At 41.5% G+C, this 24,333-nt stretch overlaps 1 protein-coding gene and 1 non-coding gene across 4 annotated transcripts in view; both read right to left on the reverse strand.

Annotated features, from left to right (window-relative positions):
* The window catches only part of LOC120021291 (ral guanine nucleotide dissociation stimulator-like), a 58,510-nt gene extending 50,571 nt beyond the window's left edge, over positions 1-7,939 (reverse strand). For all 3 annotated transcript variants that reach the window (XM_038964988.1, XM_038964985.1, XM_038964987.1), the window contains exon 1: positions 7,586-7,939. In XM_038964988.1, coding sequence (XP_038820916.1) covers positions 7,586-7,777 — 192 coding nt within the window. In that variant the 5' untranslated portion in view covers positions 7,778-7,939. The remainder of the gene's footprint in view (positions 1-7,585) is intronic.
* Positions 7,940-19,549: 11,610 nt separating this feature from the next.
* LOC120021919 lies at positions 19,550-19,604 on the reverse strand. Its single transcript, XR_005472555.1, has one exon. It is a non-coding gene; the product is annotated as a U7 small nuclear RNA (small nuclear RNA).
* Between the last annotated feature and the right edge of the window lie 4,729 nt (positions 19,605-24,333).

The raw sequence follows: 24,333 nt of genomic DNA on the forward strand, positions 1-24,333 counted from the left end.
CTCCATGCTCGCACACGCTTATTCAGTTCTGCCAATACATTTTCTATAGGATTGAGGTCAGGGCTGTGTGATGGCCACTCCAATACCTTGACTTTGTTGTCCTTAAGCCATTTTGCCACAACTTTGGAAGTATGCTTGGGGTCATTGTCCATTTGGAAGACCCATTTGCGACCAAACTTTAACTTCGTGACTGACGTCTTGAGATGTTGCTTCAATATATCCACATAATTTTCCATCCTCATGATGCTATCTATTTTGTGAAGTGCAACAGTTCCTCCTGCAGCAAAGCACCCCCACAACATGATGCTGCCACCCCCGTGCTTCACGGTTGGGATGGTGTTCTTTGGCTTGTAAGCCTCCCCTTTTTCCTCCAAACATAACGATGGTCATTATGGCCAAACAGTTCTATTTTTGTTTCATCAGACCAGAGGACATTTCGCCAAAAAGTACGATCTTTGTCCCCATGTGCAGTTGCAAACCGTAGTCTGGCTATTTATGGCGGTTTTGGAGCAATGGCTTCTTCCTTGCTGAGCGGCCTTTCAGGTTATGTCGACATAGGACTCTTTTTACTCTGGATATAGATAGTTTTGTACCTGTTTCCTCCAGCATCTTCACAAGGTCCTTTGCTGTTGTTCTGGGATTGATTTGCACTTTTCGCACCAAAGTACGTTCATCTCTAGGAGACAGAACACGTCTCCTTGCTGAGCGGTATGACGGCTGCGTGGTCCCATGGTGTTTATACTTGCGTACTATTGTTTGTACAAATGAACATGGTACCTTCGGGCGTTTGGAAACTGCTCCCAAGGATGAACCAGACTTGTGGAGGTCTACAATTCTTTTTCTGAGGTCTTGCCTGATTTATTTTTATTTTCCCATGACGTCAAGTAAAGAAGCACTGAGTTTTGAAGGTAAGCCTTGAAATACATCCACAGGTACACCTCCAATTGACTCAAATGATGTCAATTAGCCTATCAAAAGCTTCTAAAGCCATGAAATCATTTTATGGAATTTTCCAAGCTGTTTAAAGGCACAGTGAACTTTGTGTATGTAAACTATCCAGGTCTGTGCCCAAACAATTTGAGTTCTACTTTTAAAAATCCACCTTTCCAGAAACAAGTCTCTCACCGTTGCCGCTTGCTATAGACCACCTTCTGCCCCCAGCTGTGCCCTGGACACCACATGTGAATTAATTGCCCCCCATCCATCTTCAGAGCTTGTGCTGTTAGGTGACCTAAACTGGGACATGCTTAACACCCCGGCCATCCTACAATCTAAGCTTGATGCCCTCAATCTCACACAAATTATCAATGAACCTACCAGGTACAACCCCAAATCCGTAAACACAGGCACCCTCATAGATATCATCCTAACCAACCTGCCCTCCAAATACACCTCTGCTGTCTTCAACCAGGATCTCAGCGATCACTGCCTCATTGCCTGCGTCCGTAATGGGTCAGCGGTCAAACGACCACACCTCATCACTGTCAAACGCTCCCTAAAACACTTCAGCTAGCAGGCCTTTCTAATCGACCCGGCCCGGGTATCCTGAAAGGATATTGACCTCATTCCGACAGTAGAGGATGCCTGGTTATTCTTCAAAAGTAATTTCCTCACCATCTTAAATAAGCATGCCCCATTCAAAGAATTTTGAACCAGGAACAGATATAGCCCTTGGTTCACTCCAGACCTGACTGCCCTTGACCAGCACAAAAACATCCTGTGGCATACTGCATTAGCATCGAATAGCCCCCGCGATATACAACTTTTCAGGGAAGTTAGGAACCAATATACACAGGCATTTAAGAAAGCAAAGGCTAGCTTTTTCAAACAGAAATTTGCATCCTGTAGCACAAACTCTGGGACACTGTAAAGTCCATGGAGAATAAGAGCACCTCCTCCCAGCTGCCCACTGCACTGAGGCTAGGAAACACTGTCACCACCGATAAATTGAAAAAAATTGATTATTGATCATTTCAATAAGTATTTTTCTACGGCTGGCCTTGCTTTCCACCTGGCTACCCCTACTCTGGTCAACAGCCCTGCCGAGCTGATGTTCTGAAAGAGCTGCAAAATCTGGACCCCTACAAATCAGCCGGGCTAGATAATCTGGACCTTCTCTTTCTAAAAATATCTGCCGAAATTGTTGCAACCCGTATTACTAGCTTGTTCAACCTCTTTTTCGTATCGTCTGAGATCCCCAAAGACCTCTTCAAAGGGGGAGACACTCTAGACCCAAACTGCTATAGGCCTATATCTATCCTGCCTCGCCTTTCTAAGGTCTTCGAAAGCCAAGTTACAAACATATCACTGACCATTTCCGATCCCACCGTACCTTCTCCGCTATGCAATCTGGTTTCTGAGCTGGTCATGGGTGCACCTCAGCCACGCTCAAGGTCCTAATCGATATCATAACCGCCATCGATAAGAGACAATACTGTGCAGCTGTATTCATCGACCTGGCAAAGGCTTTCGACTCTGTCAATCACCACATTCTTACCGGTAGTGTCACGTTCCTGACCTGTTTTCCTTTGTTATGTATTTGTTTTAGTTGGTCAGGGCGTGAATTGGGTGGGTTGATCTAGGTTTCTATTTCTATGTGGGGTTTTGTGTTCGGCCTGGTATGATTCTCAATCAGAGACAGGTGTGTATCGTTTGTCTCTGATTGAGAGTCATACTAAGGCAGCCAGGGTTTCACTGGTGGTTTGTGGGTGTTTGTTCCTGTGTCAGCGTTTGGGCCACACAGGACTGTTGCAGGTTAGTCACGTTTGTTGTTTTTGTTAATTTGTAGTGTTTGTTGGTTTGCCATTAAAACATGAATTCCTACTACTCCGCATCTTGGTCCGATCCATGCTCCTCCTCGTCTGAGGAGGAGAACGACATTGACAGCCATTACAGGTAGACTCAACAGCCTTGGATTCTCAAATGACTGCCTCGCCTGGTTCACCAACTACTTCTCAGACAGAGGTCAGTGTGTCAAATCGGAGGGTCTGGACCTCTGGCAGTCTCTATGGGGGTGCCACAGGGTTCAATTCTCGGGCCGACTCTTTTCTCTGTATACATCAATGATCCACCTCTACGCAGACGACACCATTTTGTATACTTCTGGCCCTTCTTTGGACACTGTGTTAACAATCCTCCAGACGAGCTTCAATGCCATTACAACTCTCCTTCCGTGGCCTCCAACTGCTCTTAAATGCAAGTAAAACTAAATGCATGCTCTTCAACTGATCGCTGCCCACACCTGCCCGCCCGTCTAGCATCACTACTCTGGGCGGTCGTGACTTAGAATATGTGGACAACTACAAATACCTAGAAGTCTGGTTAGACTATAAACTCTCCCTCCAGACTCACATTAAGCCTCTCCAATCCAAAATTAAATCTAGAATCGGCTTACTATTTCGCAACAAAGCATCCTTCACTCATGCTGCCAAACATACCCTTGTAAAACTGACTATCCTACCGATCCTCGACGGTGATGTAATTTACAAAATAGCCTCCAACACTCTCCTCAGCAAATTGGATGCAGTCTATCACAGTGCCCTCCGTTTTGTCACCAAAGCCCCATATACTACCCACCACTGTGACCTGTATGCTCTCGTTGGCTGGCCCTCGCTTCATATTCGTTGCCAAACCAACTGGCTCCAGGTCATCTATAAGTCTTTGCTAGGTAAAGCCCCGCCTTATCTCAGCTCACTGGTCACCATAGCAGCACCCACCCGTAGCACTCGCTCCAGCAGGTATATCTCACTGGTCACCCTCAAAGCCAATTCCTCCTTTGGCTGCCTTTCCTTCCAGTTCTCTGCTGCCAATGACTGGAACAAACTGCAAAAATCACTGAAGCTGGAGACTCATATCTCCCTCACTAACTTTAAGCACCAGCTGTCAGAGCAGCTCACAGATCACTGCACCTGTACATAGCCCATCTGTAAATAGCCCATCCAACTACCTCATCCCCCATACTGTTATTTATTTTGCTCCTTTGCACCCCAGTATCTCTACTTGCACACTCATCTTCTGCACATCTATCAATCCAGTGTTTAATTGCTATATTGTAATTATCTCGCCACTATGGCCTATTTATTGCCTTACCTCCCTTATCCTACCTCATTTGCACACACTGTATATTGACCTTTTCTATTGTATTATTGACTGCATGTTTGTTTATTCCATGTCTAACTCTTTGTTGTTGTTTGCGTTGCACTGCTTTGCTTTTTCTTGGCCAGTTCGCAGTTGTAAATGAGAACTTGTTCTCAACTAGCCTACCTGGTTAAATAAAGGTGAAATAAAATTTAATTATTAAAAAAAATGTTTTTAATCATGTACATAATTAATATGTTGTACTGTAAATATGTAGCCATTGAAAAAATCTGATGTTTCATGGTGGAAAGTTTGAAAACATGCCATGAATAAGATCATTTTATATATGGAATAAATCATTACATTTACATTTGAGTCATTTAGCCGACACTCTTAACCAGAGCGACTTACAGTTAGTGCATTCATCTTAATATAGCTAGGTGGGACCATATTATCACTGTCACACCCTGATCTGTTTCACCTGTCTTTGTGCTTGTCTCCACCCCCCTCCAGGTGTCGCCCATCTTCCCCATTATCCCCAGTGTATTTATACCTGTTCTCTGTTTGTTGCCAGTTCTTTTTGTTTCGTCAAGCCTACCAGAGTTTTTCCTGTGCTTCTGTCTTTCTCTAGTTCCTGTTTTCTAGTTTTCCCGGTTTTGACCGTTCTGCCTGCCCTGACCCGGAGCCTGCCTGTCGTTCTGTACCTTGTCACACCACCCTGGATTACTGACCTCTGCCTGCCCTGCCCCTGATTTATTCCATATATAAAATGATCTTAATCATGGAATGATTTCAAACTTTCCACCATGATACATCAGGGGCTGTGAGGTGGGGTGCTGTGAGATTATTTTAAGATACTCTTTGTCCTAGCTTCAGGGTTCAGGGGGAAGCTGGTTCCACCATTGGGTTGCCAGGACAGAGAAGAGCTTTGACTGGGCTGAGTGGGAACTGCCCTCCTGTAGGGGTGGGAGGGCCAAGAGACCAGAGGTGGCACCCATGAGTGAAAAGCAGAAATGACAAGTATAGAACATATAAAGTATTGTGTACCCTACAGGTTATCTCTGTTACTTCACTTACTACAGTATATCGAAAAGGGGAGGAGCTCTGATACCCGTTCATACCCCAGTCCTACCCACTTACAGTTTACAGAACATTTGCTATTTTAATATTTCTTCAGTAGGTTTCCTGAAGGAGAAAACCCCCACTTCTATGTCAAAGATAATAAAACAAAAACACTATAGTAAATGCTACAGTAATTTCTGAAAAAACACTACAGTAAATACTACAGTATACTACAATAATGTTCGCTACAACACTACAGCATACTACAATAATGTTCACTATAACACCACAAAAAATACTACAGTATACTACAATACTGTTCGCTATAACACTACAATAAATACTACAGTATACTACAATAATGTTCGCTACAACACTACAATAAATACTACAGTATACTACAATAATGTTCGCTACAACACTACAATAAATACTACAGTATACTACAATAATGTTCACTATAACACTACAATAAATACTACAGTATACTATAATAATGTTCGCTACAACACTACACTAAATACTACAGTATACTACAATAATGTTCGCTACAACACTACAATAAATACTACAGTATACTACAATAATGAGCGGCATAACACTACAATAAATTCTACAGTATGCTACAATAATGTCCGCTACAGCACTACGATAAATACTACAGTATACTACAATAATGTTCGCTACAACACTACAATAAATACTACAGTATACTACAATAATGTTCACTATAACACTACAATAAATACTACAGTATACTACAATAATGTTCGCTACAACACTACACTAAATACTACAGTATACTACAATAATGTTCGCTACAACACTACAATAAATACTACAGTATGTTACAGTCATGACCACAACAATACTACAGTGAATACTATAATATAGAAATATAGTAATACTACAGTATTTATACCATACCATATCAAATCAAATCAAATGTTATTGGTCACATACACATGGTTAGCAGATGTTAATGCGAGTGTAGCAAAATGCTTGTGCTTCTAGTTCCGACCGTGCAGTAATATCTAACAAGTAATCTAACAATTTCACGACAACTACCTTATACACACAAGTGTAAAGGAATGAATACAAATATGTACATAAAAATATATGAATGAGTGATGGCCGAACGGCATAGGCAAGATGCAGTAGATGGTATAGAGTACAGTATATACATATAATATGAGTAATGTAGGGTATCTAAACATTATATAAATTGGCATTGTTTGAAGTGACTAGTGATACATTTATTACATCAACATTTTAATTATTAAAGTGGCTAGAGATTAGTCAGTATGATGGCAGCAGCCACTCAATGTTAGTGATGGCTGTTTAACAGTCTGATGGCCTTGGCCCATAGCTTACTATAGTATTTTTTAATGTGGTTACCCATGGCATTCACAAACGTTCACATGCACACTACAATACACACAAGCCTAACACACTTAAACTCACACAAAATGTGTCACACACTAAAACGATTATGCCCACACATGGCAGCAACAAATATAAATAAAGATGAGTTGATACTGACCCAAATGTAAAAGCCAACCTGAAAAAAAAGCTTGTGTCTACTAGCTGTACCAGACGAGACAGAATAAACCCTTGTCACCTTCACAAACAGAGACAGACAGAATCTCAGGACCAAAGAGACCTTATGACATAGCCTATAACCTATGGCATCTCCAATGAGGTAGTGTGTTATTTGGTAAGTAGAACACACACTGCTTGGACAGCAATCGACACGTGACCAATTGGAATCCAATTTAATCAATTACTTCTACTGGTTCACTGGCACAGTTTTAAAAGCTGCCTCGTGCCATTTGGATGGGAAAATAACTAGTGACTGGTGTTTGTTCCATATAAAAATAATTGTTTTATTCAAATCAAATTGATGATGGCTCAAACGCATGTCACCTTGTCCTCCAATCATGGATGATTAATATGACTGATTAATGCAATTTATTAATCATAGCATTATTTTAGTAATGTTAGGTAATTTGCAGAGATCATAACAGTTCTAGTTGAGTGTCTATACATTATAGACTATTGTAGTTTCATCACATGACTTGTACTAAAACATTACTTGTACAGCATGTTGTTTGCAAAAGTCAAATACAAATTATAAAAACTGCCTATATTATGAAACTGGTTTCATGTTTATTCTTCATCAATAAAGCATGTATATTTCACAACGTGCCTTGAAACATTTTGGAAAGAAATGGGCTACTAAAACGATGTTTCGGAATATCAAAAGGACATGAGCACTTAAATGTATTGAATTTGAGTAACTGTGTCATTGACACTAAGGCCATTCTTGCTTATCGATCAGATGTCGCAGATTCGACAGCAGACCTGTCACTAGACGCATGAATGAACCACACAAATGTACAGTGCGCCCAGCGCGCAGTGAACAAATTACGGGTGATTTCCTTACCTCCAACAGCGGAAGGTCGGGGTCCAATTGGGTGAAGCTATGCAGGACAACCGGGCTCACATTCCCGGAGACCTCTAGTTTCACGCCGTCCCAGATGTTGCGAATCCTCCAGGTGCTGGCATCGAACATCACATCAGGGGAACCCAGCTTGATTATGCGCCCCTCGCACTGAGCTACCGTTAGATAAACCATTGGTGTCGTCCGTCTGTATTGCTACAACGGCAACATTGTTACGAAGCCCACACCGCGGTAGTCTTCCATCATGTCATACGGTTAAAGGCAAGCAGAATACCCGGGTGAATGTAGGCTACAAACCGATTTGTGTGTGTGTGTACAGTATGTCTGCTGCGGGAAGCGAGGACAGGGTTAGCTTGGAAAGGTCCTCCACAGATCCTCCCCCGGCGCAGGAAGCCTGCCCCCTCTTGAGAAGCTGATGTCATTTTCGCAGCAAAGTGATGAGGGTAGAAAGTCGTTTTGTAGGACATAGGTAGTAAACTTTATTGCTCTTACCACCTTTCACACCCTCATGTTAACGTTTCTAAATGTAACTTTGATTTAAAAAAAAAAAATTGTTAAGAACAAATTCTTATTTACAATGTTGTCCTACCCAGGCCAAACCTGGGCCAATTGTGCTCTGCCCTATGGGACTCCCAATCACGGCCGGATATGATACAGCCTGGATTCGAACCAGGGACTGTAGTGATGCCTCTTGCACTGAGATGCAGTGCTTTAGACCGCTGCGCCACTCGGGAGTATAAGGGCATAGGCATAAGGTGGCCACCAAAATAAATTTAAACAACTGGGCAAAATGTCTCATGACCTTTTCAGTTTTCACTTGCAAATAGCCCTTGATTTCTATGATAGATCTGTATCCTTCTATCGAGAAATGACATCCATTCCATGAGAGCAATATTAAGCTCTTTTGCCACTATGGGCAATATACCACGGCTAAGGGCTGTTCTTAGTCATGACGCAACTGGATACAGCCCGTAGCCAAGGTACAGTGTATTGGCCATTTACCATAAACACCTGAGGTGCATTATTGCTATTATAAACTGTTTACCAATGTTATTAGAGCAGTGGTATATGGACTGATATATCACGGCTGTCAGCCAATCAGCATTCAGGGCTCGAACCACCCAGTTTATAATAGTGTCTATAGCTCTACTGTGCAGTATGCATGCCGGAGCATAAATTGGGATATGTAAGGGTGGTGCTCTTCCCAAAACCATTTGTTAAACATTTCTAACAAATCTATTAAGCCTACATTCAAGCCTACATTTTCACTGTCTACCACCTTAAAGTGATATAAAAAAAATGGACATAATATTGTATTACACTATAGACGGGTTAGCTGACAACGTCACGAACACGATGTGCACGCTTCAAAGGGGTAGAAAGCCGTCTGTTGTTATGATTCTGGGTGGCCAGATAGCTAGCAACAATGACAAGAAACCGCCATGTGGAATTGTAAGCGGCTCGTTCTTGACAGCATGTCTTGCTTTGAGTTGTTTTGACTGATGTCACGTCTATGCTAATATTACAAATATTTGCAAGAGAACTTGCTAACCAACAATTGTAACAATGTATTTGAGACAAGTGTTCATTGTGCAACTATTTGTTTTCAATAAATATTGGAGACCAAATATAGTTTACACGTTATCAACAAACAATCCAACCCCGGCTGTTTTGCCCCACAGTTGCGCAAGCATAGCATTGAAGCATATTTACTCTGGGCCTGCTTAAAGGCAATGTTTGAAAAACCGTCTTTCACAGTGTAAAATTACACTGTGAAAGTGAAATACAAAACAGAGAAAGAAACAAACTCATTTGTGTCTTGAAATGCCCCCACACATATCCATAGCAACATCTTGGCTGCTCCACTTTCTACATCTGTTTTGCGCTATGCGTGGACTGAGCAGGCCGACTCACTGCCAGTAAGCACAGGCTGAAAACCAGGGTTGAGTAGTAGTGAACTAAACTCAGCAAAAAAAGAAACGTCCTCTCACTGTCAACTGTGTTTATTTTCAGCAAACTTAACATGTGTAAATATTTGTATGAACATAACAAGATTCAACAACTGGGACATAAACTGAACAAGTTCCACAGACATGTGACTAACAGAAATGGAAAAATGTGTCCCTGAACAAAGGGGGGGTCACAATCAAAAGTAACAGTCAGTAACTGGTGTGGCCACCAGCTGCATTAAGTACTGCAGTGCATCTCTTCCTCATGAACTGCACCTGATTTGCCAGTTCTTACTGTGAAATGTCACCCCACTCTTCCACCAAGGCACCTGCAAGTTCCTGGACATTTCTGGGGGAAATGGCCCAAGCCCTCACCCTCCGATCCAACAGGTCCCAGGCGTGCTCAATGGGATTGAGATCTGTGCTCTTCACTGGCCATGGCAGAACACTGACATTCCTGTCTTGCAGGAAATCACGCACAGAACGAGCAGTATGGCTGGTGGCATTGTTATGCTGAAGGGTCATGTCAGGATGAGCCTGCAGGAAGGGTACCACATGAGGGAGGAGGGTGTCTTCCCTGTAATGCACAGCGTTGAGATTGCCTGCAATGACAACAAGCTCAGTCCGATGATGCTGTGACACACTGCCCCAGACCATGACGGACTCTCCACCTCCACTTCAATCCAGCTTCAGAGTACAGGCCTCGGTGTAACGCTCATTCCTTCGATGATAAACGCGAATCCGACCATCACCCCTGGTGAGACAAAACCGTGACTCGTCAGTGTAGAGAACTTTTTGCCAGTCCTGTCTGGTCCAGAGACGGTGGGTTTGTGCCCATAGGCAGCGTTGTTGTCTGGTGATGTCTGGTGAGGACCTGCCTTACAACAGGCCTACAAGCCCTCAGTCCAGCCTCTCTCAGCCTATTGCGGACAGTCTGAGCACTGATGGAGGGATTGTGCGTTCCTGGTGTAACTCGGGCAGTTGTTGTTGCCATCCTGTACCTGTCCCGCAGGTGTGATGTTCGGATGTACCGATCCTGTGCAGGTGGTGTTACACGTGGTCTGCCACTGTGAGGACGATCAGCTGTCTGTCCTTTCTCCCTGTAGCGCTGTCTTAGGCGTCTCACAGTACGGACATTGCAATTTATTGCCTTGGCCACATCTACAGTACTCATGTCTCCTTGCAGCATGCCTAAGGCACGTTTACACAGATGAGCAGGAACCCTGGGCATCTTTCTTTTGGTGTTTTTCAGAGTCAGTAGAAAGGCCTCTTTAGAGTCCTAAGTTTTCATAACTGACACCTTAATTGCCTACCGTCTGTAAGCTGCTAGTGTCTTAACGACTGTTCCACAGGTGCATGTTCATGAATTGTTTATGGTTCATTGAACAAGCATGGGAAACAGTGTTTAAACCCTTTACAATAAAGATCTGTTTAGTTATTTGGATTTTTATGAATTATCTTTGAAAGACAGGGTCCTGAAAAAGGGACGTTTCTTTTTTTGCTGAATTTATATGTAGTTCCAACTAGTAATTTAACAACATTTTGCAGAACCTTGGTGGTGATTGAACTAAATTCAAATCTAGGCAGTGTTTTCAGTAGTTGTTTTTGCCATGTAAGCGGTGTGCATAATTACTGGAAGTACACACTACTTTGTTTTTGCAAAAATAAAATATGGATGAAGTACGTAATAATTTATTTTCTATTTCGGAATCAGATCTGCCTAATTTCACTTTAAATATATTTTGTGTTTAATAGACTAAATGACAAATTCTGTTAATTTTACACCAAAGTGATCTGTTCTTGCAATTTGTTGTCTATGACATTTCAGATTGACTTATGACAATTTTGTCGTGAACTACTTTTTCAAAGTAACTTTAAGTTAAGTGAACTATATTTTTCATAGGGGTAGCTAAAGTTGAGCTACTTTCAGTGTGAAGAAATTCGTAGCTTGGTCAACTATCTTTTCAGAGTAGCTTCCAACACTGCTGAAAATAAATGTAGAGAGGCTGAGGAATGTGACGAAAGAGAAGGGAGAGGAGAGGAGGGGGAAAGGGGGTTTGGTGACGGAGGACGTTAGGGTCCTGCTGTCTACAGTGAAAAACTGAGGTCCTGGGTGAGTAAGTGAGTATGAGATTGTACTTTTGCAGAAATGTGAATGTCTTATTGTAATGAAACATGTAATAGACAGTGTTTTCAGAAAGTACTCAGAGACACAACGCTGTCTCGGAGCTCCACGGACAATTCCTTCGACCTCATGGCTTGGTTTTTGCTCTGACATGCACTGTCAACTGTGGGACCTTCTATAGAAAGGTGTGCCTTTCCAAATCATGTTCAATCAATTGAATTTAGCAGAGGTGGACTCCAATCAAGTTGTAGAAACATCTCAAGGATGATCAATGGAAACAGGATACACATAAGCTCAATTTCAAGTCTCATAGCAAAGGGTCTGAATACTTACGTAAATGTGATATTTACGTTTTTTGCAACAATTTCTAAAACCTGTTTTTGGTTTGTCATTATGGGGTATTGTATGTAGATTGATGAGGGGAGAAAAAAACTATTTCATCCATTTTATAAAAAGGCTGTAAAGCAGGGGCACAACTTTCACTGGGGACGTGGGGGACATGACCCCCTAAATTGTAAAATTGCATTTTTGTCCCCCCCCGTTTTATCATTGGAATGTGATTAATGGAGTGTTTATCCAACTGAATAAAGAAAATATGAAAAAATTATAATAATCCCCCCCCCACTTCTAAAACAAAGTTGCGCCCCTGGTGTAACGTAACAAAATGTGGGAAAAGTCAAGGCGTCTGAATACTTCCGATGCACTGTATGTATTTATTGTGCGTCTGTGAGTGTGTATGTGTGTGCGCACACACACCTGAGAAAAAGCGTTTATACTCCTTTTGACTTTCCCTGCTTGTTCCAATAGGCAATCGCTGTAGAACATTTTTGCAGCAGATTTAAGTTTACTATTGGCAGGGGGATGACTTCAATAACATCAAATCACGGGTGAGTAGTCCACAGCCCCCTGCACCCTTACATGAGAGATAAGTGGTACGATGGCACACTGCCCTTGCGATCACTCAAGTCATGTCAACTCAGCCACTGCACTAAGTGACAACCCAGTGTACAGTATATGACTTCCTTGTTTTTTGGTCAAACAGACCGGAAACTAGGAGAGGAAGAGAGAGGCCAGACAGAGAGATGAAAATGAGGGGAGGGAAGCAGTGGTTTAAAGTACTTAGATATGGGTGTCATTTTCGATGAAAATGTAAAAAAAGGATCCGATCTTAAGTAAAAAATACTTTAAAGTACTACTTATTAAGACATTTTTGGGGTATCTGTACTTTACTGTTCATATTTTTTGACAACTTTTACTTCACTACATTCCTAAAGAAAATGATGTACTTTTTACTCCATACATTTTACCTGACACCCAAAAGTACTCGTTACATTTTGAATGCTTAGCAGGACAGAAAATAAATAAATTCACACACTTATCAAGAGAACTTGATCTGGCGGATTCACTGAACACATGCTTTGTTTGTAAATTATGTGTGAGTGTTGGAGTGTGCCCCTGGCTATCCGTAAATAAAAGAAAATAAAGAAAATGGTGCTATCTGGTTTGCTTAATCTAAGGAATGTGAAATGATTTATACTTTCACATTTGATACTTAAGTATATTTAAAACCAAATACTTTTAGACTTTTACTCAAGTAGTATTTTACTGGGTGACTTTCACTTTTACTTGAGTCGTTTTCTATTATTAAGGTATCTTTACTTTTACTCAAGTATGAGATTTGGGTACTTTTTCCACCACTGCTCTGTGGAGGCTTATTATTGCCTATATTTTGACTCTTCGGCATTTTCGACTGTAACCTGCAGGTAAGGTTCAGAAACAAATTATGGGATGCCATTTTTTTAGTTGGTCTGGCTTTTTTGTGATCCCAGAATATAAAATGATCATTGGAGCAGAAATAGCTTGTGTACTACTTGAGGGTAGCTTTTAACCAAAGATTCTCAAGCACGTTACATAATAGTGTGGGCCGTGGCTATCAACCTTAGCCATCACCGATGGACGAAGCACTGCAGAGATTTCCTCTTGTATTGTATTTGAAATGTATTTGAAAATAGCACGCATACACAAAAAGCCAGATTCCCAAACGCAGATTAAGACAGATTAATTCCTGGACTAAAAACCACTTTCAATGGAGATTCTTAATTTTCATCCAGGAAACCTTTCCAAAGAGTACAGACATAGTTGTACAGTGTAGGAAATGGCAATGGAAGAGCATTTCTCCCCGTGTCACCTCTCTTTTCTAATTACGACACAGCTACTCAAATCGAATGGAATCCAGGCATAGCTCACCAGCTTTGAAATGCAGTGTACAGTATATGACTTGTTTTTTGGTCAAACGGACCGGAAACTAGGAGAGGAAGAGAGAGGCCAGACAGAGAGATGCAAATGAGGGGAGGAAAGCAGTGGTGTAAAGTACACACAGTCACATCTATCCTGCTTCATGCCCTGGCCTAAACTGTTCCCTTACCCACTATTGTACACTCTTAGAAAAAAAAGGTGATATTTACAACCTCAAAGAGTTCTTCGGCTGTTCCAATAGGATAACCCTTTGAAGAACCCTTTTTGGTTTCAGGTGGATCCAAAAATGGTTCTCCCTGGAACTAAAAAGGGTTCTCCTATTGAAACAGCCAAATAACCCCTTTTTTCTAAGTATGTAGGTGACCCAAACCACCCATGTCTAACTGCCATCTATCTCTCTCTCTCAATCTCTCTCTCTCTCTGTCTCTCTCTCTTAATAGGATGAATGATAATAACTCATATAAATACCAAACAAGGTCATACAGGACAGCCAATTAACCAGGCGACCCTCATATTCACCAGTCCCTTTCTAGATACAATCAGGTGCATTGCCTCTGTAATTATCAAATTATATCTAGGCTACACTTTGAAGCATAGGGACAGAGGAACAGTAACATTCTTCACTGTTGTATAACATAAAATGGAGTTGCTAATAGGTAATAGGATTGAAATTAGCCGAATGCCAGTCATGACAGAAATGTGGCTCTGCACTCTGGACTTAAATTATTGGGGTGTCTTGAGAGTTCTGTTTTTAGCGTAATTGTATGCCAAAGTACAGTATATATGATGTAGGTTATATCTCTCCATGTGAGGACAAAGATACATTCTCAGTCCCACACACATGATCACATACACATTCATTATAACATCCTCATTCACATACACAAAAACTTATGATCTTTTGAACTCAAGTTCAACACTGTAAAATAAGGTGAATCCAATACAGATATCCCACTCTTTCTATTTCCCTCTATTTCCCTCTATTTCCCTCTATTTCTCTCTCTCACACACACACACACACACACAGATAGAGATGGAGATAGACTACAGAGACTTCAGAGTAATGACACTGAAGCTGATAAGGACTCAACACCGGGAGGACAACAATCCAGACCACCACTCCCTCCTCTTATCTCTGGGACACCACATCCATGAACTATAGCTATGGCTGGTACTATAGCTGAGCCAGATGGGCTTTTGGACTAGGAAATGCAGAGGAATTCTGGAAATCGTTTTTTTTTCTGAGAAAATGAAAGTGTAAGTAACTACTGGAAAATATGCCAAAATAAGATGGGATTTCCCAAAAATGTTATAGTTGCGTCAAATCAGAAATACCAAGTTAAGAGTGAACGTGAAAGTGGAAAAAGATGGACAGATTTCTTGATCTGCCTCTAAAAAGACACTCAATCATTGACACATTGCTGTATTAGAGAAGTTTGTGGTCATACGCACATCCTTAAAAACATAGGTCCTGGGCTAATAAAGAATACTATTATAGAACAAGATGGCCCGCACGCTGTTATTACCCATGTTGACAGCACTGGGGTATACAGGTTATTGCTGTATATGCCAGCATAGTAGTAGGACTTGGGCACACATGCACACACACATCCCATGATATGCGGAAGAGCATATGAAGTCGTTGCTAGAAAGTCATGTGACTTCTAGGATACCCAATGATGACTTAGTCATGTTATGATAGACCAGGTCACTGCGCAGTGTGTGTGAGTGTATGTGTATGAGTGTGTGTGTGTGTGAAGGGGGTGGCTGACCATAACACGGTACGTTCTATTACAGAAAGCCATACGGGGTCACGCACACACATACAAAAGAGAAATGTCTCCCTTACCAATACCTACACATGAGGACACCTCGTACTTCTAATAAAAATGACTAAAATAAAATATACAATAATGATAAATATATGAATATATGAAAGTATTCAGACTTCACCACACATTTTCCACATTTTGTTACGTTATAAAATTATTCTAAAATTGATTCAATTGTTTTAATACCCCATAATGACAAACAAGATTATTATTTTTTTGCAAATGTATAAATAAACAAATAAACAAAACGGAAATATCACATTTACATAAGTATTCAGACCCTTTACTCAGTACTTTGTTGAAACACCTTTGGCAGCGATTACAGCCTCCAGTCTTCTTGGGTATGACGCTACAAGCTTGGCACACATGTATTTGGGTAGTTTCTCCCATTCTTCTCTGAAGATCCTCTCAAGCTCTGTCAGGTCGGATGGTCGCTGCACAGCTATTTTCAGGTCTCTCCAGAGATGTTCAATCAGGGTTCAAGTCCGGACTCTGTCTGGGACACTCAGACTTGTCCCGAAGCCACTCCTGATTTGGCTTGGCTTCATGCTTAGGGTCATTGTCCTGTTGGACGGAGAACCTTCGCCCCAGTCTGAGTTCATGAGTAATCTGGAGTAGGTTTTAATCATGAATCTCTCTGTACTTTGCTCCGTTCATCTTTCCCTCGATCCTGACAAGTCTCCCAGTCCCTGCTGCTGAAAAACATCCCCACAGCATAATGCTGCCACCACCATGCTTCACCGTAGGGATGGTGCCAGGTTTCCTACAGACATGACACTTGGCATTCAGGCCAAAGAGTTCAATCTTGGTTTCATCCTTTAGAAGCCTTTTGGAAAACTCCAAGTGGGCTATCATGTTCATTTTACTGAGGAATGGCTTCCGTCTGGCCACTCTACCGTAAAGGCATGCTTGGTGGAGTTCTGCAAAGATGGTTGTCCTTCTGAAAGGTTCTCCCTTCTCCACAGAGGAACTCTAGAGCTCTGTCAGAGTGACCATTAGGTTCTTGGTCACCTCCCCCGATTGCTCAGTTTGGCCGGGCGGACAGATCTAGGAAGAGTCTTGGTGGTTCAAAACGTCTTCCATTTAAGAATGATAGAGGTCACTGTGTAATTGGGGACATTCAATGCTGCAAAGAAAAATTGGTACCCTTCCCCAGATCTGTGCCTCGACACAATCCTGTCTCGGAGCTCTACGGACAATTCCTTCAACCTCATGGCTTGGTTTTTGCTCTGACATGCACTGTCAACTGTGGGACCTTATATAGACAGGTGTGTGCTTTTTCAAATCATGTCCAATCATTTGAATTTACCACAGGTCGACTCCATTGAAGTTGTAGAAACATCTCAAGGATGACCAATGGAAACAGGATGCATCAGAGATCAAATTTCGAGTCGCATAGCAAAGGGTCTGAATACTTATGTAAATACGTTTTTTCTGTTTTTCTGTTTTATAAATTTGAAAAACTATCTAAAAACCTGTTTTTGCTTCGTCTTGATCGGTTTTTGTGTGTAGATCGATGAGGATTTACATTTTTTAAATCAATTTTAGAATAAGGCTGTAACGTAACAAAATGTGGAAAAAGTCAAGGGGTCTGAATACTTTCCGAATGCACTGTACATGCCACACTATACCATATTCCCTATACACCAGCGGCCCCTCTTACCTGACTGTTGTGATACCAGTGCAAAAAATGCAGAGGGCCTTGCACACGAGGCTGCTATTTCTAGGTTGTGTGTGTGTGCATGCTCGACAGCCCTCACCTTGTCCCCAAACCCAAATTGAACCCTCTCTCCAATTCATTTGAGTCCAATTTCATTTCCCATTACCCCTCTCTTATGCAATGGTGGAGGGAGGGAGGGAAAGCACCCCCTTCAGACTGTGTTATTTTCAGCAGTCCTTCATCGTAATGGAGCTAAAATTGGGTTTTAGAAACCACTCTCATCAAATACAATTTAACAAATCAAAGGCAGCTGTATAAAAAAAGCACCCTCCTCCATCCAAATCCACTTCTTGTCCATGGGTGATCAGATCTAAGGGGGAAACAAGATGTTACAGGGAACCAGCTGTCTCATGGAATCAGTCTTGGTGTAATAAATAGAGAAGAAGCCAAGGAGCTTGAAACACCTGGAGTCTGAGCGAGACACTCCCAACTATAAGTCAGTCATTTACATAAGCCAGGTGTTTCTGATACGATCTGGGTTTATGTCACACCCTGATCTGTTTCACCCGTCTTTGTGATTGTCTCCACCCCCCTCCAGATGTCGCCCATCTTCCCCATTATCCACTGTGTATTTATACCCTTGTTCTCTGTTTGTTTGTTGCCAGTTTGCTTTGTTTCGTCAAGCCTATTAGCGTTTTACACTCTGTTCCTGTCTCTCGATTGTTCCTGTTTTCTAGTTTTCCCAGTTTGACCTTTTCTGCCTGCCCTGACCCTGAGCCTGCCTGCTGTCCTGTATCTTTGCCCCACCTATCTGGATTACTGACCTCTGCCTCCCATGACCCTGCCTGCCGTCCTGTATCTTTGCCCCACCTATCTGGATTACTGGCCTCTGCCTCCCATGACCCTGCCTGCTGTCCTGTACCTTTGCCCCACCTATCTAGATTATTGACCCCTGCCTGCCCTTGACCTGTCTTTGCCTGCCCCTGTTGGATTAATAACCTGTTGTTAATTTGACATTGTCTGCATCTGGGTCTTACCTCAAATGTGATAGTTTAATTGGTTTGCTTTCCTGTAGGAAGTCCTTCTAGGGCCATGGACATCTTTAAGATCAAGAAACACACGTGGACCAGCTGATGACGGCTGCCGCCAAAATGCGTCTGTGTTCTGACCTCTGCTGCTAAAAAAAATACATTAAAACTTTAAAAAGTATTTCCTTTCTTCCAGTTCCCCGAGGGTCAATAAATGGGCTGAACCATCTAAAGGTATCCCCCACACAGACCACACGCCATTCCCAGATTAATGGGACAGTCCAGGTGGGGTTGGGTTAAATATGAACACAGGAGATCAGAGAACAACCAAGACCATTTTGTATTGCACCCAAACCAATTCAAAGGATGTTCTAAAATACACCAACGATGATTTTGCTAAAGAGGTCACAGGGTACATCCATAGAGATTATAATGCGATAGGTCCACTTACACGGCAAAAGGAGAAACAAATTCAATCAAAGTTGGTTGGCTGGTGTCTGTGGAAAGACGGGAAATTGTTCTCATTTGCCTATTTAGTGTTATGACACTTTCAAGCACATAAACGTATCAACCGATAGCACCTTCCCTGTCTAGAACTCCCTTACATGAATCATACCATGACCCCTGACCTGTGCTATGAAAACAGAGACACATGACATGCCAGCACACAAAAAACATGTCTGAAGTTGACCGTGAGAGATTCACACGACCAGAAGTTACCAAACACTGCAGACACCTCTGAATGTACTTCAAACGTTGCGACAATAACTTTCAGTGTGGTAGTGCTTCATTATATAAAGTGACACTAACCACATGAAAAAATAGTATAGCATATTATGGTATAAATGGTTCTCTGTAGTGTTTTTGCTCTTTTCTGTAGTATTTATTTAGCGGACAACAGTATTATTTAGTATTTACTGTAGTATACTGTAGTATTTACAGTTAACTATAGTATAAATACTGTAGTAAAATAAAACTGTTGCATATACTATAGTAATTAATGTAGTGTTTTTGCAGATTGTGGTATACTGTAGTATTTACTGTAGTGTTTTTGCGGCCATTGCTGTAGTATTTACTATAGTGTTTAAGTTGAAGTGGAGGCTTTCTCCTTGAGGAAACCTACTGGGGAAATACTAAAAGAGCAAATTTTCCATAACCTGTAGGTAGGACTAGGGTTTGAATTGATAGTTCAGTAGAAAGGCCTCTGTAGTGTCCTAAGTTTTCATAACTGTGACCTTAATTGCATACCGTATGTAAGCTGTTAGTGTCTTAACAACCGTTCCACAGGTGCATGTTCATGAATTGTTTATGGTTCATTGAACAAGCATGGGGAACAGTGTTTAAACCCTTTATAATGAAGATCTATGAAGTTATTTGGATTTCTACGAATTATCTTTGAAAGAAAGTAGATTTTTTTGCTGAGTTCAGTACATGAACGAAAAATCTTCATGCCAGTGTCCAGGTAACATACACACTGTAAAGTACCTATTGTAAGAACAAATATCAGTTTGAATCTGCGTTCAATCCAGAAAGATTCAAAGGTGAACTGGAGCATACTACATGAGCATATACAGTCACAACTGATATCCACACTACCACTGTCCTAGTATTGCATTTTGTGATCCCCTTTCCACACACATTCAGACATCAACCAGCTGGTCCAGCTGGTCCAGTATGAGAGGGACATCCAGCATACACATCATCATCGGCTGGACAAGAGCTCAGTGGAGAGAGCTGAAGCTGAACCAAAGGGATCTCTCTTCACAAGTCCTCTGCTGCGCTTTCCTTTATCTCTTTTCCTCCTCTCTTCCTCACTTGTTGCTTTCCAAAATGAACAAAGGGGAAAATAAGTATCATAAGTAGACTAAGAAGTCACCTCTTCTTCCTAGAGACTCCATTTTTCCACTTCTTTGTCTGTCTCTCTTCTTCTCCTTTTCTCCTTCTATGTTTCCCCCCCTTTTTTTAAATAGTCTCAAAGTTGCTATAAGATCCTTATGGCATGCTGCTACATGTTGTCTACTACTTTGTGACACACACACATTGTAAACCTATAAGGAATCCTGGGGTGTGGGAGCCGAATCAGCAAGCAGGTACTCACTACTCCCTCACTCTTCTCTCCTCTTTGAACAGCTGCTGCTAAAAGGCTATGGAGTGTGGCTGGTTAGCATGTGTGTTTGTGTACGTATGAACATATGTCGGTATGTACTGTATGTATGAGCCAGGAGCGAGAGAGAGCACTATTAATGATTGAGTACCAAAGAGATATGGCTGATCAAGCTTCTATGTGCTTTTTTCCGTCCTCCTCTGTGTACATTGACTTCAATACAAAGGGAAAGGGGGATACCTAGTCAGTTGTACAACTGAATGCCTTCAACTGAAATGTGTCTTCCGCATTTAACCCAACCCCTGTGAATCAGAGAGGTGCCGGGGGCTGCCTTAATCGACAGCCACGTCTTCAGCACCCGGGGAACAGGGGGTTAACTGTCTTGCTCAGAACAACAGATTTTTACCTTATCAGCTCAGGGATTCGATCCAGCAACCTTTCAGTTACTGGCCCAACACTCTAACCACGAGGCTACATGGTTCTCACCCCCTTCCATAGACTTACACAGCAATTATGAAGACTTACACAGCAATTATGAAGACTTACACAGCAATTATTTAGACTTCCGGAGGATGTCCTCCAACCTATCAGAGCTCTTGCAGCATGAACTGACATGTTGTCCATCCAATCAAAGGATCAGAGAATTAATGTAGTACTAAAAGCATAAGCTACAGCTAGCTAGCACTGCAGTGCATAAAGAGAGGTGAGTAGTTGACTCAAAGAGAAAAACAATAGTTGAACAGTTTTGAACAAATTAATTTCTTTAAAAATTTAGAAGAAGCAAGAGAGGAGCTAGCTATATTTCATTTATTTATTTTTCTTCTTAGTTTACCTTTCACTTACTTAGCTAGCTAATGCAGCTAATTTAGCCTACTCAACAACCTGACTCAAATAGCAAGGCATATTATTTGTGTTAGCTAACGTGAACTAACTCACTTTTGTACATTGTGCTGGTCCGTACAATTTACCTTATTTTAGCGCCCCCAAGCACAATTTCTCCCCTTTCCAACAAAATCAATGACCCAAGAATACCCAAGAAGACTCAAGGCTGTAATCGCTGCCAAAGGTGCTTCAACAAAGTACTGAGTAAAGGGTGTGAATACTTATGTAGATGTGGTATTTCAGTTTTTTATTTGTAATTACATTTGCAAAAATGTTCAAAAAACTGTTTCTGTGTTGTGTGTAGATTGATGAGGGGGGGAAATCTATTTTAGAATAAGGCTGTAACGTAACAAAATGTGGAAAAAGTCAAGGGGTCTGAATACTTTCCAAGGGCACTGTATGTGATGGGATGTATAGACAACATGGATAGTATATGGATAAAATACTGTATGTAGTATTTCTGAAGAATAGTACATGTACAGCAATAGTTAAATAGGTTAGACCTTGACTAGAATACAGTATATACATATGAAGTGGGTAAAACAGTATGTAAACATTATTTCAAGTGACCAGTGTTTCATTATTAAAGTGACCAGTGTTTCATGACTTTGTACATAGGGCAGCAATTGTGTGTTTGTGTCTATTTACAGTGCTGAGGGCCATGGCTGACCAGTTCAAGAGCACTGGATTACTCAATGTATGCATTCCACTGCTCATGCACATAGCACAAAAATTAACACTCTAACACGGCTGAACACAATTCTTTTGCTGTTTTTCCGATCTCATGCATCTCTCTCACGTTTAAAGTTCAAATTTAATTGCCCGATGGCATGCCTGAACCATAAAACCACACACCTACTGAATTTGGAAGTCACTGTTTGCAATCAAAATGGCGCTGTCATATAGATAATAACACAAGACAAAATTCCTCGGAAATTCCCAAATAAGTACATGGATACACATTTCACCAGCTATTAAAAAAAAGTGTATATGCTTTGATGATTTTTAGTGGTACAAAAGCACAGCCACAACAATGAGAGATTTTGTCAAATATGGGGGCTCATCTAGGACGGAACAAAATATAATATGAGCAACGAGCTCCACATTGTGCTATTCAACCTATGTCTCACAGATTTACCACGGAACCCGGTAAATGACTGTAATAAAGGAAGCTCAGTCTAAACGCTTTGCTCTTTTGAAAACGTGCCTCTGCCAGACACTTCTAATAATTATCAGTCTGTTATCCCGCTTCTGGGGGAAATGACAGTATTAAGATGTCTGCGGTATCACACAGAGGCCACACGCGCTTTCTCGTCACGCAACAAATGTCAAATTCACTCACTGGATGATAACTATCAAGTCCAATGGAAAAGCTGGTTGTCAGGATTGTGCTTATTACCTTTCATCAGAGGTGGTAGTACGAAGCGAAACAAGGTTTTACATCAGAGAGTCGGTGCCAAGGAGCATGGGGTCAAGGGACAGACGGCAATTATGATGGTGAGAATGAATTCAATTGATAGTTAAGGTGAAAAGGTCAAAGAATTAAGTGAATACAGTATATTGAGAGTTTATGGGGAGAAATAGTCATGGGTGGACAGAAGAGAGATAGGAAGGGGAGATGTACAGTACCAGTCAAAACTTTGCAAAGCTGTCATCAAGGCAAAGGCTGGCTACTTTGAAGAATCTCAATATATTACATATACTTTTTTGGTTACTACATGATTCCATATGTGTTATTTCATAGTTTTGATATCTTCACTATTATTCTACAATGTAAAAGAAAAAGTACAAGAAGAACCCATATTAAGTTGCAGAAGCCAAACTCAGCCGATGCTGTGGAGCTTCTGTTGCTATGGAGACAACCAAGCACTCCTGCGCACTACCACTCCTGCCCGTGTGAGTTTTGTCAGCTGGTCAAGACACCAAGGCACTCATCCAAGAAGGACACGTTCAAAGCGGTAAATGTCTAATTATGATTTAAAACATGTTGGTCAAAGTCCAAAACTTTTCAGGCAGGTAGCCACCCCTCTTGTCTTGAACATTTTGAGCCTGACAAGGAGGGGACGCTCACTGGACCAAAAGCAAATGCTCCTGGAGAGTCAAGGGAACCAAAAACAAATGTTGAGAACAGTTTTTTAGCCTCTATAACCTGTAGCACAACAAACATTCTGGCATATAATGTAAGTCGACAGTAAAACATGAGTACCAAGGGCCAGAAAGACCAATGTGTTTGGGCTCCCATGTCATGCGACAGGAAGTGTGGAGGACCTCCTTTGTTTACATAGGGACAGTATGCCATGGCAACACAGTGACCAATTAGGTCTCCCCTCCGGAAAAAAAAGGAAGTGCCCTTTCACTTGGTCAAAAAAACTAGACGTGATGCTATACTGAACTCTTTACACTTTACACGCATTCATGTGTTTTGTCTCAGGGAAGACAACTCGGCCATTCTACCAGCCGCCTAAGCACAAAATCTCACCCCCGTTGAGAGGCTTTCGACAATAACGAGCGGTACGTCAATAACGAGCAGCAGACTTGACTCTGACTCATCTTCAAAAGCTTGATACTAACATTTACGATAGCAAATTTCAATTTACAAAAAAAAATGGCTGTTTTCGTCTATTGAGCTTCTAGTCATGAAATCTATGCAGCCTACTCAAAAAGCTGTTGCACCGCAACTCACTGCCTTCCTGAAGACAAACAATGTATACGAAACGCTTCAGTCTGGTTTTAGAACCCACCATAGCACTGAGACTGCACTCGTGAAGGTGCTAAATGACCTTTTAATGGCGTCAGACCAAGGCTCTGCATCTATCCTCGTGCTCCTAGACCTTAGTGCTGCTTTTGATACCATCGATCACCACATTCTTTTGGAGAGATTGGAAACCCAAATT

The sequence above is a fragment of the Salvelinus namaycush genome, chromosome 26 (assembly GCF_016432855.1).
Source record: "Salvelinus namaycush isolate Seneca chromosome 26, SaNama_1.0, whole genome shotgun sequence".
NCBI lineage: Eukaryota > Metazoa > Chordata > Actinopteri > Salmoniformes > Salmonidae > Salvelinus > Salvelinus namaycush.